This window comes from Saccostrea cucullata, unplaced genomic scaffold, assembly GCF_032062105.1.
Source record: "Saccostrea cucullata isolate Sc308-1 unplaced genomic scaffold, CSIRO_AGI_Scuc_v1 ctg12352, whole genome shotgun sequence".
NCBI lineage: Eukaryota > Metazoa > Mollusca > Bivalvia > Ostreida > Ostreidae > Saccostrea > Saccostrea cuccullata.
In genome coordinates, this window is record NW_026923083.1 from 1 (window position 1) to 15953 (window position 15953).

The 15953-nt window shown below is 35.3% G+C and overlaps 1 protein-coding gene across 1 annotated transcript; it reads left to right on the forward strand.

Moving 5' to 3' along the window:
• The first annotated feature begins 10604 nt into the window (after positions 1 to 10604).
• LOC134263120 (uncharacterized) lies at positions 10605 to 15558 on the forward strand. Its single transcript, XM_062745430.1, has 2 exons — positions 10605 to 12994; positions 15434 to 15558. Exons 1-2 carry the CDS (start codon positions 10737 to 10739, stop codon positions 15510 to 15512), a joined length of 2337 nt encoding a protein of 778 aa, XP_062601414.1. The 5' UTR covers positions 10605 to 10736; the 3' UTR covers positions 15513 to 15558.
• Positions 15559 to 15953: the final 395 nt, after the last annotated feature.

The following is a 15953-nucleotide window of genomic DNA, read 5'->3' on the forward strand; positions in this document are numbered from 1 at the left end:
TTTACTTTCTATGGAATTCTTGGTATTTTTTTGTAGTTGATAATGTAGGTTGTCCCCCCTCCCCCACACTGAAATTGCTTCCTATGGGCCTGTTACATGTATTTGTTTATTCAAGCTAAATTGTTATTTTTTACATTCAAATATCTTAAAATAAGTTTTCCCTCTTTCATAGTGCAATAATGCTCCACAACAACTCCCTAGAGGAAGAAAAAATGATCATACATGACTTTCTTCTTTCCATATTGACATACCTGTCACTTTTTACCCAATAATACAAAAGAGTTCCAACAAGGGGAGATAATTTAACTCCAGCAAATTGGTAACAAGGGGGTAAAATAAGCAAAAGAAAGTTATATGAAGTGTCCAAACTGGCTAAAAATCATTCTCCTTTATTTAGGATCTATAAATAGATGTGTAAAAAATAAAATATTCATTTGAATTCAGTTTTTACTCATTAATTGTGTTAATTGGACCATGACTTTGAAAATAAAACAAAATTTGAAATTAAACTGATGAAAAAAGGTAACTTTTCGACTTGATCAATTTGTATACATTTTCCATTAAATTTTGTGTGATTTTCCACAAATATGCAAATGAGCTGTTACTAAAAATAGATGCAGGGTTCGACATTTTTTTGTAAATATTCTGACTTCTATCTTTATGTAGAAAATTTTAAGGCACTAAAAATTCCCAAGTTGCAACCTTCCATTTGGACGATTTTTTGAATTTTGCATGGTTTTCTCGCGGACTGGCTCTTAAAACAATATCAATGTAGTCCAAAAGGAATAATGTATGCGAAGATTTGTTTGAAAACTGCTTATTTAGTAAAATATCCCTGTGTTTTGTGTTTTTGAATTCCCCTATTCCCCATTTTTAAAAAGTGAGTTATCTCCCCTCAAAATCGGAACTCTTCTACACTAGCATAATTTCCGCGGACTACGCATTACGATAATCCAACAAAATAGTGATCATCTTACACACTGCATTTAAAAATTTTAAAAGAAGGAAATGGTTTGCAATTTTTTTTAGATAATAAGCGATTTTAAAGGGTCTGTTAGCCCCTCCCCTTTCTAGAAAGCTATACGAATTAGCCAGGCACGTAGCATTGTCTAAAAAAGTTGGGGTGGGGGGGCAGCGGAAGAAATATTTTTTTCTTACCTAGAAAAAAAAAGGAAAAAAAAGTGGGGGTGGGGCTTAGGCCCCTTTACCCCCCCCCCCCCCCCCCGTTGCTAATTTCCTGTTAGCTGGCAAACAACTTCATCAGAAATTTGCAATTTTATGGTACGTTATTGTAATTTTTTCTTAAAATCTTACATGTATAATCTACGGGATACATCTTATTTATGTCTTAAAAAGGATAATTTACAAAATACACGTAAGTTTTAAATAAGCGTTGTGGTGAAACCGGGAAGATGAATTTCGCTGGATGTCAGTTGAGTGTGTTACACACTTAGACTCAGAATTGACCATAAGAATGTTTCAAATCAACTTTCATGCGAATTTGATTGACACTGAGATGATGCACGAGGGTTTCGTGCGTACAAGTACAGAGAACGAATGTGTAAATGGGTTGGACAATTGGATATGAACCAAAGTTGTGGAAATGAAAAATTATCAGAATTATTAATTGTGAATTTAATATAATTACGGTACATATATTTTTTCACAGATATACATGTTTGTCAGTTACACGGGGTTTCAAGAGTCTCTCTCCCTCCCTCCCTCCCCCCCTCTCTCTCTCTGATATTGTTTTTTACACACTTTGCAAAAAAGAATAACTAATAAAAATAAATATATGTACTGTTGTTATTTTTATTAGTCTTTCTTCGTTACATGAGCTTATGAGATTAAATTTAGAATTCCATTCAAAGTTTTAATACTATACAGTGAATCAATTATTTTACAAATAAAAAACTCTGGAAACACGGTTAATTCAAATGAAATAGGCATTTAATTGTCAACAAATGTGTTCTTGTAAGTAAAAGTTCTATGTTATGACATACAATCGAGCAAAAACGCAGTTTCTTGGTATCGGTCGCGGAAGACGAACTATACTGCTGTATATTCAGCAATTTCAAAGGTAAAACTGTAGATGTATATGTCATCAGTCTCCAAAAGATTCCTAGATATGCAGAGAAGAAAAACCAAAAATTAGCTTTTGTTTAAAAAAAAAAAGGCCTATTCGAATATGTATCAGCATTTTATCAGTAGTTTGTTTCGTTTTTTTTTTTTGTAAGAGGGGGGGGGGGGGTGGCTTTATTATTGTCATCTCTCACGAGAGATGACACATTAAGTTTGATTTCCGGATGTGAAGTCCAAGTGTAAGCCGCCATTAATCAACCGGTAATCCTCGGCTGACACCGCTGTGCTCCATAGTGCGAGGCACAAGCCACCCGAGGAGCACCGAATGGTCAATACTTGACGATGATGCGATTTTCTAAATATAGACTAGAGATGTAAAAGATGAGTGATTTGTCTATTATCGATTAAGAAAACAAGCTGCACAGAAATATTAGAGAATCAGGCACACAATATCGCCTGGGTGGTGATGGGTCTTCAAAATATATCTTCTTAATTATGTAGTCATCTTAGCTATTGCGTAAATGATGGCCAGCGATGGATAGGATGTTCTAACTAGGTCAAAGCGTGTGTATCAAAATTCGCTTAATATCAGCTGACGCGTGGATCCAATAAATAACGAATAAACAAAGTTAAAACCTTTACAGTAGTACGCACATAAACTGATATGAAATGATGGCAAAAATCTTTTTCTATTTGGTGCATTATTTCCTGCCATTTTTTGAATAATACAAATCTTCTTCAGCGAATGTACTATGACGAATGAAATTTTAGAAATTCAAAGCACTAGCATATATAAGAAAAAAGTTTACGAAGAATCATTGCGAGTATTTACTTGCATTCCTACACTTTTCTTTGGATAAACTACTCCAGTATGTAAAAGCGTGTAAATGTAAGATTGATGTTCTTCGCCGTATTTAGTCAGTACCGTGTCCATGTGCTTATATATTTTACTAACCTTAAAAAGTTGATTCTGAACAGTTATTTAAACGGTTTTAATATATACTGTGTACGTGTACTCAGTTTCCCCCGGAAACCCATGGGTTTTGACCCGTGAAATTCAAGAGTAAAACCAGGCACACTTATAGTAGTATCGGTTAGTCATGTACCAAAGTACGGCATTATATAATACTAGTCATATCATACTTTTAAAATTTGACCTTTATATTATATAACTTTGCTGACAGATCCCGTAATGCAAAAAAGGTGCAATTTACGGCGCAATATTTTTTGCCATACCCAATCCATGATTATTAATTCACTTTCACTTTTTTAATAAACCTCCCAACCCTTTATATGATTATATGAAAATTCACTTCAAGCGAGTTTATTGCCTGTAGAGACACTTATAAATGGTTTGGAGGTGGATAAAATATACATATTGGCTACAGAATGTGTTTAGAATTAGGAAGTGAAAGGAAGCTGATTCACCAGTACTAGAAAGTGGAGAAATTCTTCCCAAAAGAGCGCAAAAATATTGCGCCGTAAATTGCACATTTTTTGCATTACGGGATCTGTAGCGTTATGGTCAAGACAAATATATAAAACCATAACGCTGCAGATCTGCAGCTCTCATGATTAGTAATACAAGTATTTATATGAAGCATTTTTGGGTAGTGTAGAATTAAATTTGTTCAAATCATAACTCCTAAGGGTAGGGTGGGGCAATGTCATATGCTGTATTAATATGAAGGCAATCTCAAGAAGTATTAAAATTCAAGCCCCCTCCCTTCAGTGAACGTTTCAGTTCTGGTCTGATTTGTGCTTCTTCCTAGCCGATTTGTTCAGGTGAGCGATGTGGCCCCTGGCCCTCTTGTCATAATTTTGTTTTGTTTTAAATGGATCTTAAGAAATGTTCACAATCACAACAAATATTTTATTAAAAAATCGTCTGCAAATAGGATCCCTCAGATGGTTGAAATGTTGACGTGCATGTTGAATTTGCTACACTACACCCAATTTCACTTGATTATCAGGTGTAAATCGTCTACACCACGTGTAGTAAGGTGTAGACAAATTAAGCGCGCCCTTAATAATAAAGCGTCAAAATGACGAGTAATAACAATTGTAAAAGAAAAAAAATTGGGATATGAACTTGATTGTGATAACAAGTACCATACCCAATCCATGATTATTAATTTTTTTTTAATAAACCTTTATATTATATAACTTTGTGAAATTTGGTAATCTGATGGGTCAATGATGGGTCAATACGAAGTATTATTTTTTAATAACGACCGCTGAAAGCGAATAATGACTTGCACGAGCTGCCTCGTTTTCACTTTCGCTTTAGCAAGTTGTAGGTGAGAAAAATTTAAATGATATAATGAAGAACTCTGAGACTAAGAATACAAAACAATTACAAGCATATCTGTGAACATTTTTGGGAATACTTAGCACATAGCATTTCATGGTTGAATTCGACTTTTGACGCTGTTTCCGCGATTACGGAGACTAAAGAAAATAAAGACGAGCGTGCCATGTATGATTATTTCTTTCCGAAGAAGCATCATATAGAGCACAACATCTGATCCAAAATATGCAAGTACGTAATGAAGTTCTGTTTCTGAAGATCAAAAAACATTGGATCGTCGTGGGCTGTGCTCATATTATAATTCTGTGCTTAAGGTAGTCAAAAACACGTTTTCTGCAAATTTCAAGAACATTGCAATTTTTCAAACCTGTTTTTCAATATCTGGATTCCCAAAACGTTATTTTATTAGAAAATGAAAGCAGCTTTATTTTGATGTAAGAAATGAGAAGGAGGAGGATATTTAATTAATTGATACAAGTACAGGGCCATTTTATGCATAAGATGGCTCTTGTCCTTTGTTAAGTAGAAGAGTTTTGTTGTCCAATTTTGTTGCCACGTAAGACATGCTATAATTGTTTGAATTTTACTTTGCATTAATTATTTCAATTTCCAGTATTATAAGAGTGATATTTTTATAATGTAAAGAAAATGTTAATGCCCCACTAAGCAGTATTTGTAAAATTTGTATAAAAAAATTGTGGTTTGATAATCTAATCTTGGTGAGTATTCTCTTACATCTATCATCAATAGGTTTTGTTAAATTTTTACAGCCATGTTTGGTTTATAATACATTTGGATGTAAATAATGGACCAGTGTATTCCAGTGATGCTAGAAGAATTAATTTGTTGCAGACTAGCTAGGTTATTACGGCGGAAATGTCATCTCGAGAAAACTACCGTTGACCAAGGCAAAGTCGATGTCAACAAGGCATTTCGAGGGATGACATTTTTTAAGTTATCCTCGCTAACCTACAACATTTTAGTGGGTCATATGAGTTACAAGGACCTTTTGCTATCTGTTTGTGTTCGTCGTCGTGCGTCATCTTTTACTTTGCTACACAGCTTCAATTCTGCAAGAGTTGAAAATCATAACAGCCATGTTTGGTTTACAAAACCTTTTGGGTGTTAATGATGGACCTGTGCAGTCCAGTGATGCTAGAAGAATTAATTTGTTGCAGATTAGCTAGGTTATTACGGCGGAAATGTCATCTCGAGAAAACTACCGTTGACCAAGGCAAAGTCGATGTCAACAAGGCATTTCGAGGGATGACATTTTTACGTTATCCTCGCTAACCTACAACATTTTAGTGGGTCATATGAGTTACAAGGACCTTTTGCTATCTGTTTGTGTTCGTCGTCGTGCGTCATCTTTTACTTTGCTACACAGCTTCAATTCTGCAAGAGTTGAAAATCATAACAGCCATGTTTGGTTTACAAAACCTGGACCCGTGCAGTCCAGTGATGCTAGAAAAATTAATTTGTTGCAGATTAGCTAGGTTATTACGGCGGAAATGTCAATTCTACCGTTGACCAAGGCAAAGTCGATGTCAACAAGGCATTTCGAGGGATGACAACGTTATCCTCGCTAACCTACAACATTTTAGTGGGTCATATGAGTTACAAGGACCTTTTGCTATCTGTTTGTGTTCGTCGTCGTGCGTCATCTTTTACTTTGCTACACAGCTTCAATTCGAGTTGAAAATCATAACAGCCATGTTTGGTTTACAAAACCTTTTGGGTGTTAATTGTGCAGTCCAGTGATGCTAGAAAAATTAATTTGTTGCAGATTAGCTAGGTTATTACGGCGGAAATGTCAGAGAAAACTACCGTTGACCAAGGCAAAGTCGATGTCAACAAGGCATTTCGAGGGATGACATTTTTACGTTATTTTTTAGTCATATGAGTTACAAGTCATCTTTTACTTTGCTACACCTTTTGCTATCTGTTTGTGTGTTTTTCTAGGTTATTACTTTTACTTTTACACAGCTTCAATTCTGCAAGAGTTGAAAATCATTCTTTTAATAATCAGCATCATTTCCCGTTGACCAAGGCAAAGTGATGTCAACAAGGGATGACATTTTTACATTATCCTCGCTAACCTACAACATTTTAGTGGGTCATATGAGTTACAAGGACCTTTTGCTATCTGTTTGTGTTCGTCGTCGTGTGTCATCTTTTACTTTGCTACACAGCTTCAATTCTGCAAAAGTTGAAAATTATCACTGGTACTGAAATATCTGTTATTTATATATGAAGACCGGATAATACCCGATTTCGAGAATTCTTTCTTACTTGTTTTCAACGAGTAGTCTATTAAGTATGTAGATCATTTGCCTTTTATTATTTTTTAGTTATGTCCTATTTTTGCTGTTTTAGGCTTCTTTTAATAAAGCATCATTTCCCTTTGGTGGAGGACCTTAGGAGCACCAACGATGGGACGATTAGACCAATATCGGATTACCGCATCAACGGTAATGTTAAAAAAAAACAAGACATATTCTGTTACAACTGGATGTTTTTATGCGCCCGGATCGATAGATCCGAGAATATATTGTTTTTGTCCTGTCTGTCTGTTTGTTTGTTTGTTTCATTGTCCGCAGACTTTAACATTCGCCAAGAAAGATAAAGACTTCATATCTGAAATCTCTTAGTGGAAGTATGCATAAACACCCTTTTAATTAAAGTATGAAATCAAGATGTGTTTGTGAAACACTGATGCCCCTGTATGGCAACATAGCAAAGATTAAACTTTTCTTAAATGCAACTTTGATTAATTTGTACCAAAAATAGGGTATTCTCACTGGAAAACAAGTGTTTAATTTGAAAGTAAACCAATGATAAAGTTTTTTCAATAAGTATAAAAATCTATAAGGTCAAGGTCACTTTTATCGTTTTCTAACGTTTTAGCTGGTTTAAAATTACTTAAAAATTGGTCAAATTCCCTTCATTATTACAATGAATACCTTAATTAGATTGAAATCGGCATGTTTTGTGCTCTACCCTACGTCCTGTTGTCCCATTCAGACGACTAAACGCGCCTCTATTTTGGAGGGTTCCAGTATTGGAAATAGAACATATTCAGAATTGCTTTACATTATTCACAGCCCACTTTTGATAATCTCCTTGATTTTCTTTTACCATTGGGTTCGATACCATTCTATAACTATGAATTCAATTAAATTGAGATCGGAAATAAACATAAAGGATTTGCACATTTTGTTGCAAGCGCTCTCGACAACGTTAGTCCAAATTCCTTGAATACGCATGCTCTGCTTCACGGTCGTGCATTCTGGGAAACTGTGAAAACTACTATAGATAGACCATACGACAACAATTTCGTTGTATCACGTTGTAGCTCAATTTTTCCGTGTTTTTTTTTTCCTGACGGAAAAGGCTGTCATTATATGATTGTTCTAAACAAAGTCAAGGGAGTTTTTTTTACGTCTTAGCACAACCAATGATAGACTCTAATTTCTGATTGGTCAATTCAGCCAACTTTACAAATTACAGAAAAACGAATTTACACGAAAAAGTAACGAATAAATCCATTATTTACATATACTAAAAAAATCTGATGTGTTTGGCTTTTAACCTAACATTTCTTGGCAAAGATGACCAAAAAGGACCACGCTACTTCACATCTTCACATTCGGAACTCTCTGGATTTCTTTATATAACATACATTTTGAGTTATTTTCTTTATTCCTTTTAACTCCCCTATATTGCAAAGAAATTCTATACTTAAACCAGCTCATACAATGCCTCAATCGGCATCTTCTCAATATTATGTACAGTCTCCTCCTCTCTAGTAAAGGTCATAAATGTTCCGTTGCGCGAAAATTCCAATAGGTCAACACCCCGTATGTGTCCATAAAATACTATTCACAAAACAATTATAACTTTAGTTTATCACTTTCCAGCCTCGATAAAAATTAAAGAATTTAGCAGAATAAATCATTTGATCACGGATCCTTCCTGTGTTTAAAAATTGTTACGGCGCTAGTTCACCTATCTTTTTTAAAAGATAAACTTGTTTTAATGATAATCACAACTTCAATAACGTTTTGTAAAATAAATGCTTGTTTGTTTAATTTATGAAAAATTCCGTTAACTTATACCTGCCAACTGAAACCACCACTGTATTCTCTTTTCTGATATTTAGATGTTGTTTACCGAGATATATTTACATCCACTGAATAATTTCTCCTTTATTTCTTAAGAAAACCCATTGCGTTAATCACTGCATGAACTACAGTAGGCATGTCGCCTGTACAGATTTCTTGAGTAGTGACTGTTCCACCAATGAAATGTATAAAGACGTTCGCATCATTAATACAATAATTAATCTTTTAAATCCTACTTTAAATGATTATTTAAACAGGTATAAATGTAAGCAATAAATTGTCCTTCTTTGTTTGTTATTACTGGAATTAACGGTCGCAGCTATTGCAGAAAAAAAATACATAACCCGCGTAATTATGTATTTTTTCTGCGACAGCTGCTTCCGTTAATTCCAGTAATAACAAACAAAGAAAGCATTTTATTGTTTAAATGAAAATAGTCTAAATAGACTTTGAATTACATCTATAATAACTATTTTTGTTTATAAATACTCTTTAGTTTATCATGTTTAAATAATTCACAAGTGTTCTGATAGCAAGTTGTTTTAAATTAGCCGATTTTTTGATGCTTTATGGAAATTGGTTAAAGAACTGAGATAACTTACGCCTGCGTCATAAAATTTCATATAATAACATTCTATATTACGAGAAAAATACTACTGAAAATATATTTTTACCGCGTGATACTCAATGTATTCATGTCTATGTTTCATATGACCTATAACGACCCAGATTACCAAATTAATGTGACCAAAGTACCAAAATAATTTATAATGTGTGAAGTAATACATGTATGTTATTTTGTTTTTTTTTTCCATGAAAATAGGAGGGTTGTCCAAAAAGTTCGTGGACTATGAGGTTTTTGTGAAAATAAATGGTTTTATATGCATTTATTGTATATTAAAATATTTCTCATGAAAAACCAGGTCAGAATGATTTCATTTTTTCATGAAACTTAATATTTTTGTAAAAATCGGGGTCATTAAAGATCGCAGATTGAGCGCACGGGGTAGTCTGACGTTAAGCTAATTTCTATGTATGGTGGCATATTTCTGCCCCCTACATGCAAAATAAATTATATTGACATGTAAGTTACAAATCTTTTAAGGGAATTTAATTTAAGTATGGGTACAATACCGTGCTGACGCCCGTATCTGACTTCATAGATGCATGGTGCAGCATAATTATGAGCTCGAGAAGACGCGATTTACGTATGTTAACATGCGAGATAACTATGTTGACGTGCGAGTTAATTATGTTCAACTGCAGGGTATATTTATGTCGACATGCGATTTAATTATTTAGACATGCAACTTATTTATGTCAACACGTAACATACTTATGTTAACATGTGAGATACTTATGTTAACATGCCAGATACTTATGTTTACATGCGAGATATTATGTAGACATGCAGGATATTTATGTTCACATGCAACTTAATCTTATGTCAACATGCAAGATAATAACTTGCATATCAACATACATATATATCTTGCATGTCAACATTATTATCTTGCATGTTGACATAAATAAGTTGCATGTTGACATCATTTTCTTGCAAGTTAACATAAATAAGTCGCATGTTGACATAATTATCTTGCATGTTGACATAAAATTAAATAAGTCGCATGTCTACATAATTACATTGCATATTGCATCTAATTGTCAGATACAGGCGTTAGTAAGTAAATTTACCCATATTTTGATCATATTTTTATAAAATTAGTAACTTGCATGTAAACATAATTTAAAACTAACACGTTGACATAAATATGTTGCATGTCTACATAATCATGTTGCATGTTAACATAATTTATCTTGCATGTAGGGGGCAGAAATATGGCACCACATTTCATTATAACGTCAAACATTTAGATTTTGACTTGTTCACGTGTTCTTGGACCCACACTACATTTCTTTTTAAGGCGCAACGCACTTCCAAAAGCTTGCATCAATCTTTAAGTAATTATAATTTATTTTAATTTTAAAAATTCAAAACAATGCACAAAAATTTACGCGCGTCATCTAAATATACATTTTATATACATAAACTACACAGCCCAGTCCGGCGAACTTTTTGGACAACCCTCGTACTAGTAGACTCAGTATCTCCATTTAACCGTTAACATGAAGATTTTATTATTTTTTCAGATATCATCTCAGGAACAAGGACTGTCAACGAAAGAAAGGCAACACTAGAAGAAAAAAATGCGGCAAGGATGATTCGTCGCTGGAGAAAGAATCATCCTTTGTCTGTTGCCAATTGCCTGAACCCATTGACCGGAGCTCAAGAAAAACGTGTTTTGGTTGATGGTAAAATGGTTTTAAGGTTAAGTGAAATAAGTTCCGCGACGAAACAGGCATTCGAGGAAAGTAAGGGCGCTGGTTCACGAAAAATTCGACATCGCTTAAAATCTGTATTCAGCGGCGTAACACATCGGAAGGTTCAAACCTCTCTTAAATCTCTTCCCGAAAAGCAGTCCGTCAATCCAATTTTCGATAACGTTGCTCCTCTTAAACCGATTCGTGCAACTTCGATACAAGAACGCCACCAAATTGACTTAGTTGATATGTCGCGACACACGGAATTTTATAACGGTGTAGAGTACAAGTATATTTTGTCGGTTCTAGACGTTTTCAGTCGTTACGTATGGCTTCGCCCGCTCAACTCGAAAGAAAGCACGGAAATCGCAGACGCGCTGGAGTCCATTTATGAAAGCGAAGGACCGCCGAAAATCATACAATGTGATAATGGTCGCGAATTCCATGGTTCGGTAACCCGGTTGACCGAGGTATTGGGTTGTCAAATTATCAAAAGCCGACCGTATTACCCGCAAAGTCAAGGTAAAATTGAATCGTCTCATAAATCCTGGAAATCAAAGCTTAAGTACGACCTACTTAAAACAAGCGATTCGAACTGGGTTCGAGATTTATCAAAATACGCGATGTTGCGCAATGAGGAGTATCACTCCTCTTTAAAGGCTTCTCCATTTTACGTATATCACGGACGGGAATCTAATCGTGTGCGTAAGTCTACTCGTCTTGGACCAACCGTTTCAAATAATGTTTCGAAAGAGTTGAAAAAGCAGTCCGCCATTCGCAAGGCAGCCCTACTGGCATCGAAAAAACGCGAAAAAACCATGATAAAGCACCATTTCAAAAAACATCAAGTTAGTGTCTATAGTGTGGGCGACGAAGTGTTCGTAAAATCCCAAACTCGGAAAAATTACAATAAAGCTAGGCCGCGATTCGAAAGGGGAAAAATAATCGGCACAAAACACAACGCGTTCTCTTACAAAATCAGGTTTTCCAGTGGGGTGTCGCGTTGGATAAATGTACAAAACATAGCAGCAATTTCACGTTCCGAAGAACTGTTAAAAAGACAAAAACGTCATCGATTAAGGCTTGATCCGTTGTGCGAGTGTAACAATGAGAAATGCTCCCGAAAATCGGATCCAAACTGTGTACACAAATTAAATAAATTTTGTTGCCGCGAAAGCAAAGTTCCCTGTTCACTGCCTTCCCATAATTTCCCGCATATATCGGATTTCTATCTTTCTGATAATTTAGTAAACCAACTTAAAGGACCGAGCCTCTCGAGAACCGATACAGCCCATGACGATTTGGTTCGAAATGCGCTTGAACGAAATTTAATTCCCGTTGGGGATATTCCTAAAGACGGTAGCTGTCTCTTTCATTCAGTTGCACAATCGCTCTCTAATTATTTACAAATCGACCTTAATCAGCAAGATATTAGAGATATCGTGGTAAACTGGCTCTCCGAGAACCCTGAAACACCGGCAGGCGACCGCTTTTCACACTTTGTACCTAATTTAGACTGGGATACCTATTTAGAGGGCATACTGGGTACCGAATGGGGCGACCACATCTGCATCACGGCCATCGCGAACGCATTTAATATCGCAGTAGGTATTGTGTCGAGCTCCCAGTCAGACTTAAGATACATTTTGCCTTTTGATCGTCAAAATAGGGAAAATCTTTTACATATTTATTTAGGCCATGAGTTCGAGTTTCATTTTATAAGGTTAGAACCGATACCGGGCACGCAGGCGGATATTTGTATTAATGAAGTTAATTTTCATAATGTTAATACAGTGTGTATTCCAAACAGGGATCTCAACTCAAACCAAAACAACACAGATAATAACAATGTTCACAGTAATGATTTTTCTCACTATTCGTTACAGGAAGTTCAACTTGAACCTCAACTAACAGATTATTCTAGTGATTCGATTCTCCACCTACACCTATCCACCAACGACAGTTCGTTATCTCCTCCGGTCAGCCATGTAAACATAGGGCCTTCGGCTTCGTTTCCTGACAACGAATTATTTCAGACTGCAAATGACCACATCGATTCTCCTGTTCCGCCAACATTGGAAACGCCGACTTTGCAACGCTTTTCCCCAACAGCAATCTCCGACACAAACAATCTGAGCTCCACAGAGAAAGACAGGTTATTTCCCCCAAGTCTTAACTCATCATTTTATTTATCTCCACCTTCTTTATCTCCAATTACAGATAGGATAAACGATTCAAATTTAGACAAACAGCCACCAGTATTATCACCTGTCCGATTAAGGTCTAACGTGCGACCCCCTAAAAAGTTTACACCAAGTGATTATGTCAGGGCTCGTAAGCAAATTTTTCCGGAAACAGAAAATGTAAACCAAAAGCAATTCACTGATTTACCTTACTTCATTCAGCGTCATATTTTATCCTTTGTAATATACAAAAATTTTAACATGTTTTTGACTTTAATAAGGGTTTCAACACACTTCAAGCATTTGCTAGGCACCCTTCATAAATTGTGTCCTAAAGTATACTTAAATGAAAATGTCATGTTTTTATTGGAAGGTAGGTCAGTATTCGCAGAGGGCGTAAGGCACAACTGGTCTGTTCGTCAGTTGGGCCGTGTGTCGGGTTCGGGTAGTGGAGTAATGATGGAATTACGGAATATATTGCGACCGATTTCTTCCCGGTGGATTAATGGTTACATCGAGATACTGGCAACAGCAATCGCCGGATGGTATTATATTGTCGATTTTAAATTTAAAAAGTAACGGATAAAACGTGAAAAATATCCTTGTATATACGCGTTCAATATCGTGCTTATTAATTTATTAATTTTCAAACACTGTCAGTATATGGTGGTATGGCCTTTTTTCTCTGATCAGGCTTCCAGTTGGAGCCACCATTCGCGCCAAACACATCATTAGGGAAAATGTGGTACGACCTGTCTCCTTATGAGCTGGTTTCCAGTTGGAGCCACATTCGCGCAAATCTAGGTTAACATGTTACAGAAAAAAATATCTATTTATTTATTTATTTAAATAGAGTATAATATATTTATTTATTAAAAAAAAAAAAAAAAAAAAAGACTCTTAACAGGAGATGCCTCCACGTGGCAAGAGTTGGGCAACAGTTTTACTGGCAGAACTCTCCTAGAATATACTATAAGTCTGCCGACAACCCTTATTTCAATATTTCTCTACTAACAATAGTCACGTGATTTTTATTCAATATTAACTGGTATTAACTTTTAAAAACTTGGTACAGGTGTATATGATCGATGCACAACAATTTTAAAAAATCTAGATTAAAAACAGGGCAGGACACTTTGAAAGCCTCCACAAAATTAAATTGTCAGAAATATTCTAGAAATGTGCGTGTAATATTATTATTTTTTATTCATTCGTTTTGATCTCGGGATCAAACACGGATAAGCAGTGCTGTTTTTGGTCTTGCATAACGAAGTAAAAATTTACATTTGTTTTCAGCGAGACACTTCTCCCCTTTCCAAACAAAATGCTATGAACATTAATTTAAAGTTGTTTAATATTGAAGCTCGTATTATTTTTAGGTACACTGAATGCTTTTAATATGTTTAAATCATGAAAAAAAAAAAAATCCAGTTTCATTTCAAACTATGGACGTTTTGCAAGTACTGTAATTACTGATAATTATTGATATTGGGACAAGCTATTTATCAAGACAGCGAACTATTTGTCTCTCTGAATTCCCTACAATCAAGACATTGATAACTTTGTTTGAAACCATTTATTAAATCCAATCTATTATGTATTGTTTGAAACTCAACGTGATGATAATTCGTCGTGTTTCATCAGACGATATACATTTGTAGTGGCTGTCGTTACGGTTTTTTAAAACATTTTTATTGGGCTGGGGGGGGGGGTTAAATTATTATTCCTATTCGTATCCTCTTCGTAGAATACATATATCGCTACAATGACCTTATACATGGACATGCATGTGAGATGTATTCCCTGATCACTTAAAACAGGTTTATTGTTATTTGGGTAGGTTTTCTACACACTTTATTATCTTAAAGACACATTACTGAGGGCTGTGTCTTTCAAATCTACACGCACGGGAATTTTTGAAAGTCCTATTGTATTTACTTTCGATAACAAACTGAATTAAATAGATTTCCAACTTTCTTTGACAACATTGTGATTAATCTATATATATAAATATAGGACTCAGTTTCTGCGTCATCGATTACGAATTCGTGTATGAAGCGGTAATGAGAGTTAATCGTCTTATTGATGTACGAACAAAATTTAAATTAGGAGTAGCAGTAATGATGATATAGTTTAACAGTTATTTAGAACTCCCAGCGTACTTCAAGTTTGAGGTTGTTTAAGGCATAATTAATAACCAATTAGCCGTTTATGATCGACACGGTAATTGATTTCAAAGCAAAATTAGTATAACTTCAAAAAGTTCATTTTTTAAGATCATATATAATAGCAATTTTTTAAATTTGATAACTGCTTTTTAATCATAGATGACAAAAAAGGTAATCATTATTTAATTACATAATTTGCCTCGAGTTTGTTATAACTGTGAAATTTGTGATTTTATTTTATAGCCACCATGAGAGTCGCCGTATTCGGTTCCTCCTACGTGAAGCGAGCTTCAAGCTTTACAGACTTTGTCATGCCATTTGAAGTCGGGTGGTTTGGAGTTGGTGGGATGACAGCTTCTCAACCTTGTCCAAATATCATCTCCAAGATGTTGAGGTACAACCCGGACATCGTTGTAGTGTGCTTAGGGGGAAACGACATTTCCAGTGGAGCCGAGGCGTCAACAGTCATTGACTGTCTGACGAGCCTTTTCGACCAAATTAAAGTCTTGAGTCCCAGCTGCAGACAACCCGAGATTTTCTTCTCAGAGATTGTTTCTAGAGGAAAATTTCGATTTCCTTTGCAGCGTGAGGAGTTTGATGCAAGGCGCAGAACTGTTAACAATAAGATGAAGAAAATCCTTGGCCGAACCTACATCAGAATAGATGTCAAATTTCCCAGACATTACCTTCCCGATGAGATCCACTTCAACGAGGCGGGAACAGTCCTCTTCTTGCTTTCAATAAGCAAGACCATCAAGAGTCG

Bases quoted from the DNA above. Each gene is read 5' to 3' on its own strand.
- LOC134263120 (XM_062745430.1), top strand. From the start codon at position 10,737: ATGATTCGTCGCTGGAGAAAGAATCATCCTTTGTCTGTTGCCAATTGC. The intron at 12,995-15,433 runs GTTATTTCCCCC...TTTATTTTATAG, and splicing joins AGCTCCACAGAGAAAGACAG to CCACCATGAGAGTCGCCGTA.